This window comes from Ictalurus punctatus, chromosome 29 (genome assembly GCF_001660625.3).
Source record: "Ictalurus punctatus breed USDA103 chromosome 29, Coco_2.0, whole genome shotgun sequence".
In the NCBI taxonomy this organism is placed as follows: Eukaryota; Metazoa; Chordata; class Actinopteri; order Siluriformes; family Ictaluridae; genus Ictalurus; species Ictalurus punctatus.
This window is the reverse complement of record NC_030444.2, coordinates 2,838,485-2,856,304: the sequence shown is the minus strand read 5'-3', so window position 1 is coordinate 2,856,304 and position 17,820 is coordinate 2,838,485. Positions and strand designations below refer to the sequence as shown.

Genomic DNA, 17,820 nt, shown 5'->3' with positions numbered 1-17,820 from the left:
AGTGCAGACTCTAGGATAGCAGCCCCCTTGGTAACGGTATCGATCGTGATCATAAAAGCCCTGAGAGCGAGTGAACGTCCCCCTGCGGTCCGCATTGAAATTATAGCGAAGTCAGGCGCTGAGGGAGCACTTCCTTTTCGGGTTTTACATCATACCACACTGTTCTAAGATGAGGGTTGCCGAGTGATTGAACGTTCTCTTGAGGGGTTTGCCGCTGCCCATAACTTGGCACTAAGACAATCTGAGCAAATGACCACATCCTCGCTGAGCATAAAAGGAACGAATCCTTGAAAATACCCCTACGGAACATGTGACCGTCCTCAAAAGCCGTTAAATAGAGTCGATGCTGTGGCCACCGGAAAGTCCTGCTGCTAGCTTCAATTCACTAATCGCTTTAGAGAAGATTTTAATACGGAGGTCTGCGTTTGTGGCGTGTGAGCTAACGGGCATGTTAGCATGGCGTGAACGTTCATGGCATCCTAAATCCAAACTATAACCAGACAGATTCTCCAAATGGGTCTTGTAGCACTGCCCTGAGTCAATCCCGATCTCGTCTATCTCTCCTCTATTTCAACCGCTAATATCCTCTTTAATAAACGTACCCTATCTCTGCCTTATCTCAACACCAAATGCTCACAGTCCCAGTCTGTATCTCTCCCCAGATGAGATGAGGTGAGAACCTTTTAGCCATGCGCTCATCGTAGACTTGTGTCTTTATATGTTCGTAGAAGTGTGTGATGTTTGAGACATTGCATCATGAGCTTAGCACCAGTACTCTTACACAGTGCCTGCTTTTAATGAACGTCAGGTTTCCTGGGACCAAAATATTCCCACCCACAGGAGACGCTTGGGGTTTTTTTTAGGCACCTGCTCGCCCACTTGACCCAGGCCTTCACTTCACTGATGGAGTGCACATCTTTTTGCTAACATCCACTGGCAAGCTCCTTGTTAGTAACTGTTTGTGCTATGTTGCCATATACAGCATACACAGAGATTTGTCACTCCGAATGGTCATCAGTGGTGGCCTTTTCCCTCGTAGAAATTTGCTAAGATGTGATCAAATAGAATAGAAGTGGAAATTTCTAGAAGCTAAGAACACATAAATATCCAATGATACGCCTGTACAGAGTGCCTGTATCAACTATTCATTATAGTAATCGTATTCCTCTTAATAACTAGAACCTGTGAGCAATTTCACATTTAAAGACAGCTATTTCTTGGTAGAGGGCACTTCACGGGTTCTTTGGATAATTAAGGGTTCGTAGCATCCTAAAATGGTTCTGTTTGGAAGCCTTTCGGATAGGGAAACATTTAGTTTTCTACACAGAACCTTTATAGGTTTCCCCAGATAGACAACTGAAGAACCCTTCCTCAGTTCTAGCTTACCCTCACCAAATGTAACCTAACCTTTGGACACTCCCCAACCATAATGTTGTCTTAAGCCCAAAGTATACTTCACTTTTTAACGCGTACGTTAGGAGCAGTGTATAGTATGCCTGATGAAAATTTCATCATCAGCAGAGTACAGATTTTTCTGACAGGTCGCACATGCGCATTTAATTCTTTTGTACTATTTAGTTGTTCCACAAGGTGGCAACAGTGACCTAGGGTCGATGATGCTCAAGATAGTCGAAAATGTAGCCTAACTCTCATCAAATGTAGTCTAATACTCCTCAATCGTAGTCTAATACTCCTCAATCGTAGTCTAATACTCCACAAATGTAGTCTAATACTCCTCAATCGTAGTCTAATACTCCTCAATCGTAGTCTAATACTCCTCAATCGTAGTCTAATACTCCTCAATCGTAGTCTTATACTCCTCAATCGTAGTCTAATAATCCACAATCGTAGTCTAATACTCCACAAATGTAGTCTAATACTCCTCAATCGTAGTCTAATACTCCTCAATCGTAGTCTTATACTCCTCAATCGTAGTCTAATACTCCTCAATCGTAGTCTTATACTCCTCAATCGTAGTCTAATAATCCACAATCGTAGTCTAATACTCCACAAATGTAGTCTAATACTCCTCAATCGTAGTCTAATACTCCTCAATCGTAGTCTAATACTCCTCAATCGTAGTCTAATAATCCACAATCGTAGTCTAATACTCCACAAATGTAGTCTAATACTCCACAAATGTAGCCTAACCCTTGTCAAATGTAGCCTAACCCTTGTTAAATGTAGCTTAACCCTCCTCAAATGTAGTCTAATACTCCTCAAATGTAGCCTAACCCTTGTCAAATATAGCCTAACCCTCCTCAAATGTAGTTTAACCCTTCTAAAATATAGCCTAACCCTTGTCAAATATAGCCTAACCTTTTTCAAATGTAGCCTAACGCTCCTCAAATGTAGTGTAACCCTTGTCAAATATAGCCTAACCCTTGTCAAATATAGCCTAACCCTTGTCAAATGTAGCCTAACCCTCCTCAAATGTACTGTAACCCTTCTCAAATATAGCCTATCCCTTGTCAAATGTAGCCTAACCCTCCTCAAATGTAGTGTAACCCTTCTCAAATATAGCCTAACCCTTGTCAAATATAGCCTAACCCTCCTCAAATGTAGCCTAAGCCTCCTCAAATGTAGTGTAACCCTTCTCAAATGTAGCCTAACCCTTTCCATTTGCTGCCTAAACCTACCTAAATGTAGTCTATACCTTTTCAAATGTAATATAACCCTTGGCAAATGTAGCCAACCCATTCCAAATATTGTCCAAATCTCCCCCAATGTAGGCTAACATTTGCTAAACATAGCATAATTCTCCTCAAATATGGTCAAACCCTCCCCAAAACTAGTCTAAACCTCACCAAACGTAGTCTATCCCTCCTCAAATATACTCTCACCAATCGAATCCTTAAACCCTTGAACTTAAACCCTTCCTTCACCAAATGTAACCTTGCCTTCCAAATGTATTCCAGACTCGATTCCACACAAATCTTGTCTATTCCTACCCCAGATGTACACTCTGTCCTCCCAAAATGCATGCTGTCTGCAACTATGTCAACTTTAAACGTTCTCTAATCTAAATGTACCTGGTCTCTACACCATCTTACCTCCATCACGCCCCACGTGTAGGGTAGCCCGTCCCTCCGCGAATGCAAGCTTTCTGTACTTTTTCAAATCCAAAGGTTCAGCATATGGGCTTTGTCTGTACCGTGAAGCTGCTCCTTATTTCAAATTTGTCATACTCCTACCACATCTGTATTATATGCCAACTCCAAATTCGACCAACACCATCCTCATTCCAGATGATCCCTTTCTCCTTCCTAATGCAGGTGTGGAATTCCTACCACAAGACACTGTATTACTGCCATCTACAGGCATAATCATTTTATTGTTTTATGACTCCCCACCCCCCACCCCCTCACACACACCCATCACCCCCACTATTTCCACACTACATACTCACATTTAAATACCCACACAACCAAACACCATAGAAATCTACATACAGTTGGTTACAATACCTCGAGTATACTGTCTATTGACCTATTTTTGCGAAATATACCAAGTAGACTCTGTATAAGAATGGCAAATATGTGCTCACACTCTACCTCCTGTTCTGCAGATCAGTATCTTCATGACTCATCTGTCTAACTATGGGAACGATCGATTGGGTCTGTACACTTTCGTGAACCTGGCCAACTTCCTGAAGTGCTGGACCAATCTGAGACTGCACACACTCCCGCCTCTGCAGCTCGCACACCACTACTTTACCCTATTCCCTGAGCAGAGAAACCCACTCTGGCAGGTCTGTGAACATGTGAGAGAGATGTGTTTGCATGGATGTGTGTGTGTGTGCAATAAATTGTTCGAGTAGTCCTCAGAAATATGGTCAGATACAACCAAAATATGAGGCCTATTTAGTTTCATTGTTGCATTGATTTTTAAAAAAAAAAATAGGTTGAGATTTAAGGTTAGAGTCATTTTGTTTCAGTACCATTGGGGTTGGTATACAATCTCCTAAATATTAAACTACATACGTGTATTTAAGAGTTTATTTATTTATTTATTTATTTAAGGGTGGTTATATCTGATGGCACGTTTAGACTTACCTGATATCTCTAATAGAGATATGGTGTGTATTGGTTGTATTGATTGATAATGTGTGTGTGTTTGTGCAGAACCCATGTGACGACAAGAGACACAAGGATATCTGGTCTAAAGAGAAGACCTGCGACAGGCTCCCCAAGTTTATGGTGGTTGGACCTCAGAAAACTGGTAATTATGGCATTGAAATGTTCTAGTCCTGGATTCTGTATGCTGTAGGATGGTAAAATTCCACAGGGGGCTTTCTTCATGGAAGCCATAATCATTTCTGGATATCATGGTGGCTTAGTGGTTAACACGTTTGCCTCGCACCTCCTTGGTTGGGGGTTTGAATCCCGCCTCCACCTTACGTGTTGTGTTCTCCCTGTGCTTCGGGGGTTTCCTCCGGGTCCTCCGGTTTCCTCCCCCAGTCCAGAGACACGCGTTGTACAGACTGAGCGGTATTTCCAGATTGTGTGAATGTGTATGTGACATCCAGGGTGTCCCCTGCCTTGTGCCCCGAGTCCTCTGGGATAGGCTCCAGGCTCTTCGTGTTGGATAATCGGTAAATGGATGAAAAACATCAGGGAGAACATGCAAACTCCGCACACGCAGGGCCACGATGGGAATCGAACCCCCGACCCTGGAGGCGTGAGGCGAAAGCGCTGACACTGGAGACTCCTTCCAAAAAAAGGCTAAACAGAGCACACCAATAGAGCGCATATCAACAATTACACACGGTTATTTTTCCCGTTTTTTTTTTATTATTTATTTTTGGGTTAAATGGAGTCTGTCAGTGTAATGGTCTGTCAGTGTAAGTTCCGGACGCATTATAACGTCCTGTTGTTAGTCTTGCTGTTATAGACAATGAATTAATCGACCCGTTCTGATCAATCGGATTCAAGCCTTACAAGAACAGCGCTGTGGCTGAAAAACAGAAATGATATCTGCAATGTCGTAGGGAGGACAGTCGGATTTAGTCATGGATTTGCTGTCAATGGAGGGGAAAGAAATGGACATAATTAGATCCGTAACGATGGATCTGCACTACTACTGTCACGTTTACATTCCTACTGTACAGTGGTGCAGGTTTTCTTTTCTTTCTTATTTTTAAAGTGGCTGAGTTCTTATCAGGGGGATTTAAATGTATTTTTCCTATACTGGATGTTGTGTAGAAAAGATTAAACCCTATTACAGACTAACTAGCCTAATTTAATAGTGGGACTCAACCATCTGTCTGAATGGGGTTTTTTTTTTGTGTGTCCTCACTAGGATTTCTTAATGCTCATGCTGCATTCTTTTCATTACCGTCTATTTGCGTAGGGCGCTTAAAGGCTGACGTCTTTTCGTTTCTTAAAAGCGACGCCACGTTAAAGCGCGGTAATATATATTTATTGTCCACACGCATTATGATCTACTCGGTTGCACACGCAATCCTCACAATTCACGACTGTAACATTTGAAGCGTCTTTCGTTTTTTTTTTTTTCCTAGGCTTCAAGGCCGTGTGTGTGTGTGTGTGTGAATGTGTGAGCTGTTGTTCACCTTGATCCCTCCTGTCACATCTCACCTTGTAGAGCACAGATGAAAGTGCAGCCAGAGACATTAGACGCAGTGAAGGAGAACAACCCAGACTCACTTGGGGGAGAGATTGAGAATCAGAGAAGGGGCGGAAAGATAGAAAGGGAGCAAAAGACAACAAGTTCGCTCGTTCGCTGTGTTGTGTTGTGTTGTGTTGTCTAGCTAAAGGAGTTTGATTGGTGTCAGGACACCGATGTAGTTAGACAGTTTGTGCTTTGAGCTCTCTCCACTTCCGTGCGAGCACAAACTTATGAAACACTCGCTCACCCACTCTCATTCTGACACGCACAAACAGAAACTCACAGATACCACGCTCGCTCGCTCCCACACACACACACGCACACACACACACACACACACACATATTCATATCCTGTCTCTTTCACAGGCACATACATACATATGCGTCCATACTGACTTTCCCAGCACATTCAGACACGCACATTTACACCCACAGCTGAAAAATCCATGCTGCAAATAGAGTATTGATTTCAACCCATTCTCCGTTTCCTTCTCTCTCCGTCTTCTGGCTTTATCTGTCGACTCCACGTAGCGCACTTAAACATATTACACTATCATTATCCGCACGGGGCCTCATCTGTCCTTGTTACGCGTCTCGTTCCTCTCGTTCGCAGGCACCACGGCGCTCTATCTCTTCTTCCTAATGCATCCGTCCATCTCCAGCAGTTTCCCCAGCTCCAAGACCTTCGAGGAGGTGCAGTTCTTCAACACCAACAACTACCATAAAGGCATCGACTGGTAAAAAAAACAACAACAACAACACACAAACAGAAAAACCCTCTGTGTGCATTCGTATGAGCAAAGCGCCAGATTACAAAAAGGAATGAATTTTTTTAAAATATAATTAAAGGTGCAGTTTGTAAATTTTTTTATGTGTTTATGGACCTGTAATAATCATTTCACTTGAGAGTGGACTGTCATTCAAAGTATTTCCAAGCTAGCTAGTTTTTCATTTCAGGCTTCTGTTTAAAAATTTCTGGCCCTGAAATGATCTCCGAGATATTTCGCCCCGCCGCTTTTCCTGAAAACGCGACTCGTGAAACATACACGGTTTCGAAAGTGTCTGTTGTGGGTAAAGTAGGAGGCTTGTTAATGTCGTTACAATTGCAGTTCACCTCACAGGCACCAGAGGGCACTAAAAAAAAATCATGAACGGCTACTTTAATTTGCTGTTCCGGTACAGAGAATGAATATCAGTGACAGGACATGAAGGCAACTGTGAGTTTATTGTTAATGCGTTCTTCTCGAAGGTACATGGAGTTTTTTCCGGTTCCTTCAAACGTCAGTACGGACTTCTTATTTGAGAAAAGCGCTAGTTACTTCCCTTCGGAGGAGACGCCCAAACGAGCCGCCGCCCTGCTGCCCAAAGCCAAAATCCTCACCCTGCTCATCAACCCGTCTGACCGAGCCTACAGCTGGTACCAGGTACCCTTTCACCACAGCAACTTCAGAAATAAGATTAACTAATGTGAAATCTCCACGCACTTTATCTGTCTGAGTGTGTAGCGTGCAAGCAGAGGGCTTAGAGTGTGAGTGTGTGTGAGGGTTCGGTGCTGCAGTAGGTTAAAGAGAAGCTAGTTAAAGGGGGGATCAATGCAGCGAGGAGCGAAAGTCAATGCCACATTAGATTACCATCAGCACACTCTCTGCCTTTTAAACTCACTTATTGAGCTCATTCAGCAGGATGAGGTGTGTGTGTGGGTGTGTGTTCTTTCACATTTCCATCCTGATAATGCTAAAATTCCAAACTAAATGTGTATTCCAACAGAAAAGTGAATTTCTTCTCTTGTATTAAACAGTGTGTCCGCCAAAGTACCAAGGTCTGTGCTACAAAATAACTAGCAATTTGTGTTAGCTAGCTAGCTAAGCTAACATTTGCAAGAAAATCTAGCTAGCTAGTTGCTGTGATGACTAGCCACTGGCTGTTGCTACTATAAACTATCATATTAAATAGTAGGGTGTGTCTTTTTGGCTTTTATGACATGTATGAACTTAAACACACATCCTTCAAATGTTTCTGAGTAGGCATCTATGACGTAAAATGTTGTACTCAGATTTTTTTTCCGTTCCATGTTAGCCAGCTGGCATTACAAATTATATATATATATATATATATATATATATATATATATATATATATATATATATATATATATATATATATATATATATATATATATGACTTCAGAGTCCTGTCAGAAAATCCCATCAGGTTAGTTTGTGTCTTAGCTAGCTGGTGTTAGCAGTAAAGATTTCCGAATCCTGTCAGAATGTTATAGCATCTAGCTATTAGCTAAATGGGTCGTGTTAGCAGTGAAGATTACAAACCTAAGAATGTGACTTTTTTTTTTTTTTTTAATTCTCAGAAATCCTGCCAGGTTAGATCATATTAGCTACCTGGGTAACATTAGGATTATTTAGGATTGTGATTTACGAACATTTATGAATGACTTAAAATCCTGTCAGGTTAGCTGTTGTTTTCAAGCTAGCTAGTGTTGGCAGTAAAAAAAAAAAAAGACAAACATTTATAAAGCAATCCTGTCAGGTTAGCTGGGTTTTTTTTTGTTTGTTTTTTTTTTGTTTTTTTAAGCTAGCTGGTAGTGTTTGCAGTAAAAAGTGTAAAAAATAATAATAATAATAATAATAATTAATTAATTAATTAATTTTAAAAAAACATTCTTGAAGTAATCCTGTCAAGTTAGCAGTTGTTTTTGAGCTAGCTAGTGTTTGCAGTAAAAAAAAAATAATAATAATATTTACAATAATTATAATAATTACAAACATTTATAAAGTAATCCTGTGAAGTTAGCTGGGTTTTTTTTTTTTTTTTTTTTTTTTTTGAGCTAGCTAGTGTTAGCAATAAAAAATTCCCAACATTTATAAATGAATCCTGTTAGGTTAGCTGGGGTGTTTTCGAGCTAGCTAGTGTTTACAGTAAAAATAAATAAAAATTACAAACATTTACGAAGTAATCCTGTCAGGTTAGCTGAATTTTTTGAGCTAGCTAGTGTTAGCAGTAAAAAATGACCACATTTATGAAGTAATCCTGTCAGGTTAGTTGTTTTGGTTTTTGCTCTGGAGTTTTGCTCCTATTTCACTTCTTCTGCTTGTTGATTGGCCAAGTTTTCCACCTCAGCCAAGTGTGAAAGTCTTTTAGTGTTTTTTCCCCCAAATCCTGGCCTTTTCCATCCCAGTTTTTCTCATGCGCACATTCGCATAAATCCAGCTTGATGAAAGCTGACGATAATGTCAGTGGACAATCGACAATCTTTATTAGTTGGTCTGAATGCGAGTTTGGTTCTCCTCCAGGCGTACGCGTGAGGGGGAGTGCGAAGAGAGAGACAGTGGGAACGAGGGGGATTTTAAGAGAGGATGGGAGAGATAGAATGCTTGAGTTAGGGAGGGAGAGAAAAAATCTCATCAGCACCATGCCTCAGGAGGTCCTAGCATGCGATGATTACCAGCAGCTAGAACATGGAAAAGAGAAAGAGCTTTCGATCCCATTTCCCCTCTTAATAAGTGTGTGTGTGTGTAGGCACCAAAGCCAGTTACCCAAAATGGATGCTAGGCCTTATAGCAAACTTTGTGGTTTTGTTGTATATAAGTTTTTCTGTTACGCTCATAACACACTCGCTTCCATTTTTCCTTTCCCTCAATCTTTGTTGCCATGGCAGCACCAGAGGGCCCATGAGGACCGTGCAGCGCTCCGTTACAGCTTCTACGAGGTGATTTCAGCTAATCAGCACGCCCCATCGGATTTACGATCCCTGCAGAACCGCTGCCTCGTCCCCGGTCTCTACGCCACACACCTGGAGAGATGGCTCACCTACTACCCACCTGTCCAGGTACACACACATATACACGCACATACACAACGTTATATACACACACACACACACACACACACACACACACACACACATGCGGAAATACAGTCCCCTCCGAAACTACCTCAACGGCAAGGCCAATTCATTCTACATATAAATCCTGGTATTTATACGTAGATGTGTTAAACAACATAGAACACAGCACATTTTGTATCAGAACCCCCAATTTGTATGTGAGCAAAAATATTGGAACATGTGACTGACAGGTGTTTCTTGTTACCCAGGTGTGTCCTGATTGAATTGGTTGTTTAAACAGTAACTAGCTCGGAACATCTCTTCGTTTTAGCCTTCAGTTTCACCTGTGTAGACTGCGTTTGTTGTTAAAAAGGATAAACCAACATGAAGATCAGAGAGATGTCTATGGGAGATGAGACTGAAACAAACAACAACTGAAAGAGGCTGCGGTAAAAGCCTGGAAAAGCATCACAAAAGAAGAAAGCAACAATTTGGTGATGTCAGTGAGTCACACACTTGTTGCAGATATTGCAAGCAAGGGATACGCAACCATATAATACGTGTTATTGGCGTTAATTTACTTCAAGACTTATCTGTTTCTATACTTTTGCTCGCCTAAAAAATTGGGTCGTCTCATATCCATCTTTTGATCTCAAACCCAAATGTCTTTGGTGTACAGCACAAACACAATGACCTGGCCTTGCCATTCCGATAGTTTCAGACGGGACTGTGTATGCAAACCTAGCTTGCCGAAGACGTCGTCCGTTTACGCGGCCACTTTTCACACTGTGAAATGTCAACGTGTTGCGAAAAAAATGCATTCCGAAAGAAAATTCCCAAGTGTGTTGCATTTCCTGCGACTATTCTCAGTGTAAGTGCTGCGGAATGCCGAAGTTTTATTTCACTGCAAGAGTCATTGTCTAGGAGTTAGTTTCCAAGTAACTAACTCGAAAGACTATCAGCTTAAGATAACTAGCCAATTTCCTCTGCGGCGTTAGATCCATAGGTACGGCTGTATTCCTGTGTGAAATGGTGTACAAAATATAAACCACAGCTCCCTCTGGTGGCTCCACCCCTTCATTAGTTTTAGTTGTTTTCCCAGTGTGTACACAACAATCCGGTTTTTGTTTTGTTGTTTTGGTTTTTTTTAATCAAGAAAAATGATTTCTGTGTCCGTGTGGGTTTCCTCTGGGTTCTCGGGTTTCCTCCCACCTCTCACACCCGGGATAGACCACGGGTCCACGGTGACCCTGACCAGGATATACCGCTCCCTGAGGATGAATAAATGGAAGTCTATTGGAGACACTTCCATGAAACACAGACACATGTGAACATAAATTTGCTTAGAGCCTGTAGTTAATTTGTGTGTGTGTGTGTGTGTGTGTGTGTGTGTAGCTGATGATAATAGACGGGCAGCAGCTGAGGAATGATCCAGCGACCGTGATGGACGAGGTGCAGAAGTTTCTGGGCGTCTCTCCGTACTTTAACTACTCACAGGCACTCACGTGAGTTTAAACAGCACACACACACACACACACGCACGCACAGTAATGAGCTATTCAATGTTTTATGGGTGACATAATCATAGATTTGTCACTAACACTGGTTTGTAGTCGCATCGGTTCCTCTGTCAGTTCGATTACTCAGACCTCTCACCTGATAACAGCGAACCAGATCAATGCCGATCCGAGTAACACGGCTATGAGCCATTAGAGTTGGACCCGAACAGAGAATTTAGCTTTCGTCAGGAGCCTGTAATTAAATACACCGCCCTCCCCCCACTCTCTCTCTCTTTCTCTCTTTCTTTGTCTCTCTTTTCATACTGTTTAATTAAGAGGCGTTTGGCAGCTCTGTTCTCTAGTGGCTCTCCAGGCTTCTAGAGCCAATACAGGAAAACACATTTATAGGACAATAAACATCTTGCCAAAAAAAAAAAAAAAAAAAAAAAACGATTCAGAATTTACAACTCACTCTTACACACACTGATAGTTTAGCTAAGAGACAGCGCACACACACACACACACACACACACACACACAGACTCGTACCAGAATTTTTGGCAAGAGAAATCTGTAACTATGCTTTTTTTTTTTTTTTTTTTTTTCTTCTTCTTTTTGTTTCGCCATTGGCCAACGTTCAAGTTGCGTGACGAATAGTACTAATGAAACGAATAGTACATGCATACACACATGGGGTGGGGTAGGGGGTGGGGACACGTACGTACTCGGCGTTGTAAAACGTCACCGCTGGTATTTACAGTATGAACAGCAGGCAGGACCGATATCTTTCCGATATTCCGGGGGGGGGGGGGGGGGGGGGGTCGGGGTTCAATCATTAAACACTTCAGAGTCAAACAAACCGCATGCAGGACGTCAAATGAAGTTAAAAAAAATATCGCCGACGTGAGTACTCGTTTCAGAGCTACAACTACGATCACAAGACGCTGAGAGTCTTCAGAAAATATGACGTCATTTCCACTAAGGGAAATCGTACTGAGCACCGATGCTCCCTGGTTTGTGAGGGTGCATTGTGGGATTTTTTTTTTATTTTTTATTTTTAGGGAGCAGTGCACTGGAAGGATTCCCTTAAAATGGCGCCTCCCTGATCAGTGCCCTGACTACTGAACCAGGGAGCCGATCGAGACGCACCCTTTATCTTTGTTTGTTTGTTTGTTTGTTTGTCGGTAGTGTAGCCAGTATACGCTGATTAACTAAAGGACTTCTGAATGAATAAATGTCGTAATTGTGAACAACCATGTAACTGCTTTTAAAGTTAATTGCATTCAAATTTGTTGGAGCAGCTACCGGAACTGAGAGGACTGAACGGTCTGGGTGTGTGCGAAGGAGAACCTCAGTGTGCGGATCTCACGTTTAGAGCCTGTAGGGCATTTATGGAAAGGAGAAAGAACGGAGGGGGAAAACCGTCAGTGTGTGTACGTGTGTGAGGGAAATGTGTGTTGGCAGGATCGATCGCGCTTTGGGGTGTTTGTACTGTACTTTAGTTCGAGCGTTCACTTGTAATCTCTGTTTACATCTCAGGCAGCAGACTAATTAACACCCCGGCCCACGCGTCCCATCACACCCCCGCACCCCCCACGCAGTGTTTATCAAACCCATCCGTGTCGCCTCTGACACCCAGACAAGGTTACACCTGACATCTGTCAGCCTCAGTGTGTGTGTGTGTGTGTGTGTGTGTGTGTGTGTGTGTGTGCGTGCACAAGTGTGTGTGTGTCTGTGTGTTCAGGTTATCTATATGAAGTGGATGTACTTCTCGAAATAAGATGACGTGATTGAGTTCTCATCCCTCATCTCTCTCTCTCTCGCTCTCTCTCGCTCGCTCTCTCTCTGTCTCTCTCGCTCGCTCTCTCTCGCTCTCTCTCGCTCTCTCTCGCTCTCGCTCGCTCTCTCTCTCTCGCTCGCTCTCTCTCTGTCTCTCTCTGTCTCTCTCGCTCGCTCTCTCTCGCTCTCTCTGTCTCTCTCTCTCTCTCTCTCATTCTCTCGCTCTCTCTGTCTCTCTCTCTCTCTCTCTCTCTCGCTCGCTCTCTCTGTCTCTCTCTCGCTCACTCTCTCTCTCGCTCTCTCATTCTCTCGCTCTCTCTGTCTGTCTCTCTCTCTCTCTCTCTCTCACTCGCTCTCTCTCTGTCTATCTCTCTCTCTCTCTCTCTCTATTTCTGTCTCCACAGATTCGATCCTCAGAAGGGATTTTGGTGTCAGCTGCTGGATGGAGGCAGAACCAAGTGTTTGGGCAAAAGCAAAGGTCGTAAATATCCTCCTATGGATGCCGAGGTGAAAAATAAAATACCGTAGCTAAGAAGCGCTTTTTACTTTATGTTATTTATTTATTTATTGTTTTTACACCCGTGAGTCTGTTTGCCGTGTCCGAATCGGCGCCGGACGATAACCTTCTTCGATTCGTTTGGTTTTTAAATAAATGAATAAAGGGGGGGGGGGGGGGGGGGGGGGGGGGGGGGGCAGAATCGTGAGACGTAACTCGGAATTGCGAGAAATAAAGTCAAATTTGTGCGTCAAAATAATATATATATATATAAAACTCAGAATTGTAAAATAAAATAGAGAATTACGAGACTCGACAAACTCAAAAACGTCAGAATTGTGAGATATAAAGTCGCAGGTACCTTTTTAAATGCTTTTTTTGTTCTCCGTGACAGAAAAGCAACTAAAAAGGTTAGATTTCGCATCACGTGTCAAGATTAGGTCTCCGTCGGTTGAGCAAGCGGAGCTTGAACGCCGTGAACCACTACGATGGTTCAACTAGAGTTAGCGTTAGGATCGTCATGACACCACTTCCACGCTCACTATATAACACAGTACACGAACAGGCCTCGTGATGACTTATGAGAATGGTCACGAGTGCAGCCGCTGCCTTTTTCTTCTTCTTCAGAAGCTCTTATGAGCGCTAAGCTGCGGTGTTAGCAGGGTGTTAGCAAGGTGTGGAGAGAAGGTGTGACAGAGTGTCTAGAAAATGACTGACAGGCTGGCTATATAAACACAAACATGTCCTCTGGACCGTAAAGCGGTTCTCTTCCGAAGAGGTTTCCTCAGCCGTGTAAGACTTTTCTCCTGAGGTCATGGCTTAAAACCGTTGTTTCCATCACGCTCTGTATATTTCCCAGCGTATTCGTATTATTAGCGAATTGACTGTCCTTTAAAACCTATCGAATTCACTACAAAAACAAACCACACCAGTGTCTACATGTATATACATCGATACTGCCTTTCTCCCAGTTCTGTTCATAACGAAGTCTGATTCTTCACTGCGACTCATTTCGAAACGCCTCACTACATTAGCATTTTAGCGTTGATATTGACGATACTGTCGGTGTATCATAAATCCCCTTATATGATTTCAACATCACGTTACGGTAGGGTAAATGTTAGGGTGAAAGGGTAAATGCGGTTATACGATGAATAAAAAAAAATCGATTTGCCGGTTTTATTTCCATATAAAACTGGACATAAAGTCTTTAGTAAGTAAGGACTGCGCGTTCACGGTTTCACGAGCGCATTATATCACACCGCACAAGTGAGCTTTCATATGAAACTGTGTGAAATGAGCCCGATCCGACGCGCTCGCTGCCCGTAAAAGCAGGATATAATGTATATATAATCGAACTATAAACAAGGACGGATATTCAACCTGGCAGTAGAAGATTTTTCCAGCGCAGTGTTATAATAATAATCGATTGAATCGATGGACGAATCGGAAAGAGAAGGATCAATTATATGTAGGTTATTTAAATGAAGTCGTTCATTCGGACCCCCGGTGAGGATCGACTACCCTCGCGGTTTGGTTTGAATCGGGATCGTCCGCTGACCGTACGCCGTCCCCCGTATTCTGTTTCGTGAAGTGAAGTGAAATCGCAACAATGGCAACCATCGGAATTGAGAACAGCAACAACAAAAAAGCTAACATAAAAGTATTTCAGAAATATACAGATAAATAGATATAAATAAAAAATCAATCGAAAAGATTTCAGGTGCTGCATCAAGTGAACGTCTAAACTGTGAAGGGGAAAAAAAAAAAAAAACTCGTGTTGACTCCGGGGGAAAGAAAGTCTGAATCGTGAGACGTAAAATCGCAATTCTGACGTATAAAGTTGCGATTACCTTTATTTAAAATGAAATAATAAGAAGAAAAAGTTTCTCTGTGGCCAAAACAGGCTTTGATTCTAACCTAATGCACCTTTAACATCCGTTCCGATATATGATGTAGGAGTCTCTACAGCGCCCCCTGGTGAGCTGATGATGATAATGCGTAGTATGGGGATGAAGAAATGGAAAAGAGAAAGGGAATAAATGCATTGCTTCTGTACATCTGTATATCTGTACATCACCCAGCTTTCAGAATCATTCTTGTTTGTAGAGCGTACGTATTAATAAACACAGCGGGTTAAGAAAAAAAGGATATATATATATATATATATAGGTGTGTTGTTGTTCCACAGCCAGCAGCGTGGTGTTTTGCATGTAGAGAATCCACACAGGAAATTACACAAAGGAGTTACATAAAACCCCGTTGTTACATAAAATAAAATCGATTTCAGTGATCCTGGTGAAACACATTTATGTGCACCGTGCAACTAACACACGTAATCCTACACAGCCCAAAGTTACAGCATGTTCTCGTGCCCCTGTGAGTATACAGTATACTGTGTGTGTGTGTGTGTGTGTGTGAGGACACAGCAGCGGTGATATAAGGCCCATCTGTCTGTTCGTCTCTCTGCCATTTTTCTTCATTTCGCACTCATCCCTCTCTCATTTTTCTCTGTCCGTCCAGTTCTCTCGCTCTCATTTGTTACCGGATGCAGATCTCCACATGACAATCAGCAGCAAGCAGTCTCTCTCTCTCTCTCTCACACACTAACACACACACACTGCAGTTTCATAAGCACATGATAATGCTGTTCACAACAAGATGTTAAACAGCATCAGGGTTTAGCAGCTGTTGCTTGTAACATTAAGGATGAAATGTTCAAATTCAGAATAATGGGTCAAAGCCAGACGGAATTTTGAATATTGACGGAATTATGCGAATATAGAGATTTTTTTTTTTCTTTTCAAATTGTACATTATATTATGCACGATCTGAAGCCCTTGACCTGCGTGTGCATGATTACATGCGCTGCACTAATGCCAGATGATTGCCTGATTGGATAACTGCATGAACATGGCTGATTAATGAGACTCGTTAATTTCTCTCTCTCTCTCTGTGTCTCTCTATCCAGTCTCGTCTCTTCCTCTCTCGCTTCTACCGGGATCATAACATCGAGCTCTCGAAGCTCCTCCACAGACTCGGTCAGCCTCTCCCGGCGTGGCTCCGCGAGGAACTACAAAAGGTCAGGTAGCATTTATTCCACTGACCCTGCCGCTCCTCGGGTCAAAGGTCAAGGGAGGGTCGCGACTACAACCTGGAGACACTGCGCCTGGTGGGAAAGAGGCCAGAGTTGGACAGTGAGTCGTGCTGCTGCTGCACCTGAAGTGCTGGAGTGTGGGGTGTGATACCGCGACGGCAATATGAGAAACTCGGAACGGGAGCATCAGTATGAGCGAGAGAGAGAGCGAGAGCGAGAGCGAGAGAGAGGCTTGGATGTCAAAGACGTCAGACCAAGAACTGGTTTTATTCCATCATTCCAGTTCCGAAGCGTATAGTGTAAGAAGTTGATTCGACCACGTTTCATTTTTCTCTCACATTATATCAATGAATTGGTCTCTTTAAAAAAAATAATAATAATAATAATAATAAACAACAATCGTGCATTCTTATTTAATGAGAATCAACGAGTGAGTTTTGGGAAGCTGCTGAAATAACCCGAGTTCTCAGTGATGGTGTGTGTGTGTGCTGTGAGAACGTCTCTGTTACAGCTCCACGCTCTGGTCATCCTCTTCTTCATCACACGCGAACGTATAAAGCAGATCGAACGAGACCCGTTTCTTTTTCTCGGACGTGACCGCTGCTCGTATTCTCTTTTCTCGATCGAACATGAACTCTTTAGCGTCGAGAGACGTATCTACACTGGACACGGGTCTGGAGGTTAAGCTGCTGGTTCACGGAGTGTCCGAGTTCGAGCGCTGATCAGTGAAGTTAAACGGACTCGGGACGAAGCGACGGAAATAAACGGATTTATTCTGAATTAACACGGAATGGATGAGCTCACTGGGGATGCAATGCTGAGAGTAGTGTGTGTGTGTGTGTGTGTGTGTGTGTGTGTGTGTGCAGGCCAGAGTTTCCTGCTCTTTATTTTTCTTTTTGCCTCATTTGAGCAGCACTGCTCTGGAAATCTGTACAGAATATATTATAAATATGTATTAAACACTGGAAATATGTTTTAATAACATCGTCGTTTTCTCTGGATTTTTTTTGTGTGTGTGTAAGGTGTTGGGTTCTATTGGTGGCATGTTTATGTCTAGTGGAAACCAGTACAAACCATCAAATCCTAATAGAATACGGCCGAAAACACACTACATTTGTTAACGGTTTTAATGGTGTTTCTAGTGGAAACCATTAGAAATTCCGTAACGGTTTCTATTGTTTGTTTTTTTTCCCCAGCAGGGACGCCACCCTGGTTGTACGCTCTAATATGCTTCTACTGATTAAACCCTCCTTGTAACATAGACAGCTTTTAGACCGCTATAAACAGATTATAAAGTGGATCTCCCACTTAAAGCGCTCATAAGTGACATTTTTAGGAACAGTTTAGCGCTTCTTTAATTTTGATATTTTTTTAAAATGTATATTTAAAGCTGCTTTAGAACGACTTAATACTTCAAATAACACATCACAGATGTGTCGGTTCTTTATCGTTTCGTTTCTTAAAGATAGAACTTTTTG

General features: G+C 42.4%; 1 protein-coding gene across 1 annotated transcript in view; it reads left to right on the top strand.

Moving 5' to 3' along the window:
• The window catches only part of ndst3 (N-deacetylase/N-sulfotransferase (heparan glucosaminyl) 3), an 82,143-nt gene extending 64,825 nt beyond the window's left edge, over positions 1-17,318 (top strand). The window contains exons 9-16 of the mRNA XM_047152387.2: positions 3,569-3,751; positions 4,125-4,221; positions 6,244-6,367; positions 6,880-7,054; positions 9,304-9,474; positions 10,867-10,976; positions 13,154-13,256; positions 16,217-17,318. Of these exons, the coding sequence (XP_047008343.1) occupies positions 3,569-3,751; positions 4,125-4,221; positions 6,244-6,367; positions 6,880-7,054; positions 9,304-9,474; positions 10,867-10,976; positions 13,154-13,256; positions 16,217-16,336 (1,083 nt within the window). The 3' untranslated portion in view covers positions 16,337-17,318. The remainder of the gene's footprint in view (positions 1-3,568; positions 3,752-4,124; positions 4,222-6,243; positions 6,368-6,879; positions 7,055-9,303; positions 9,475-10,866; positions 10,977-13,153; positions 13,257-16,216) is intronic.
• Positions 17,319-17,820: the final 502 nt, after the last annotated feature.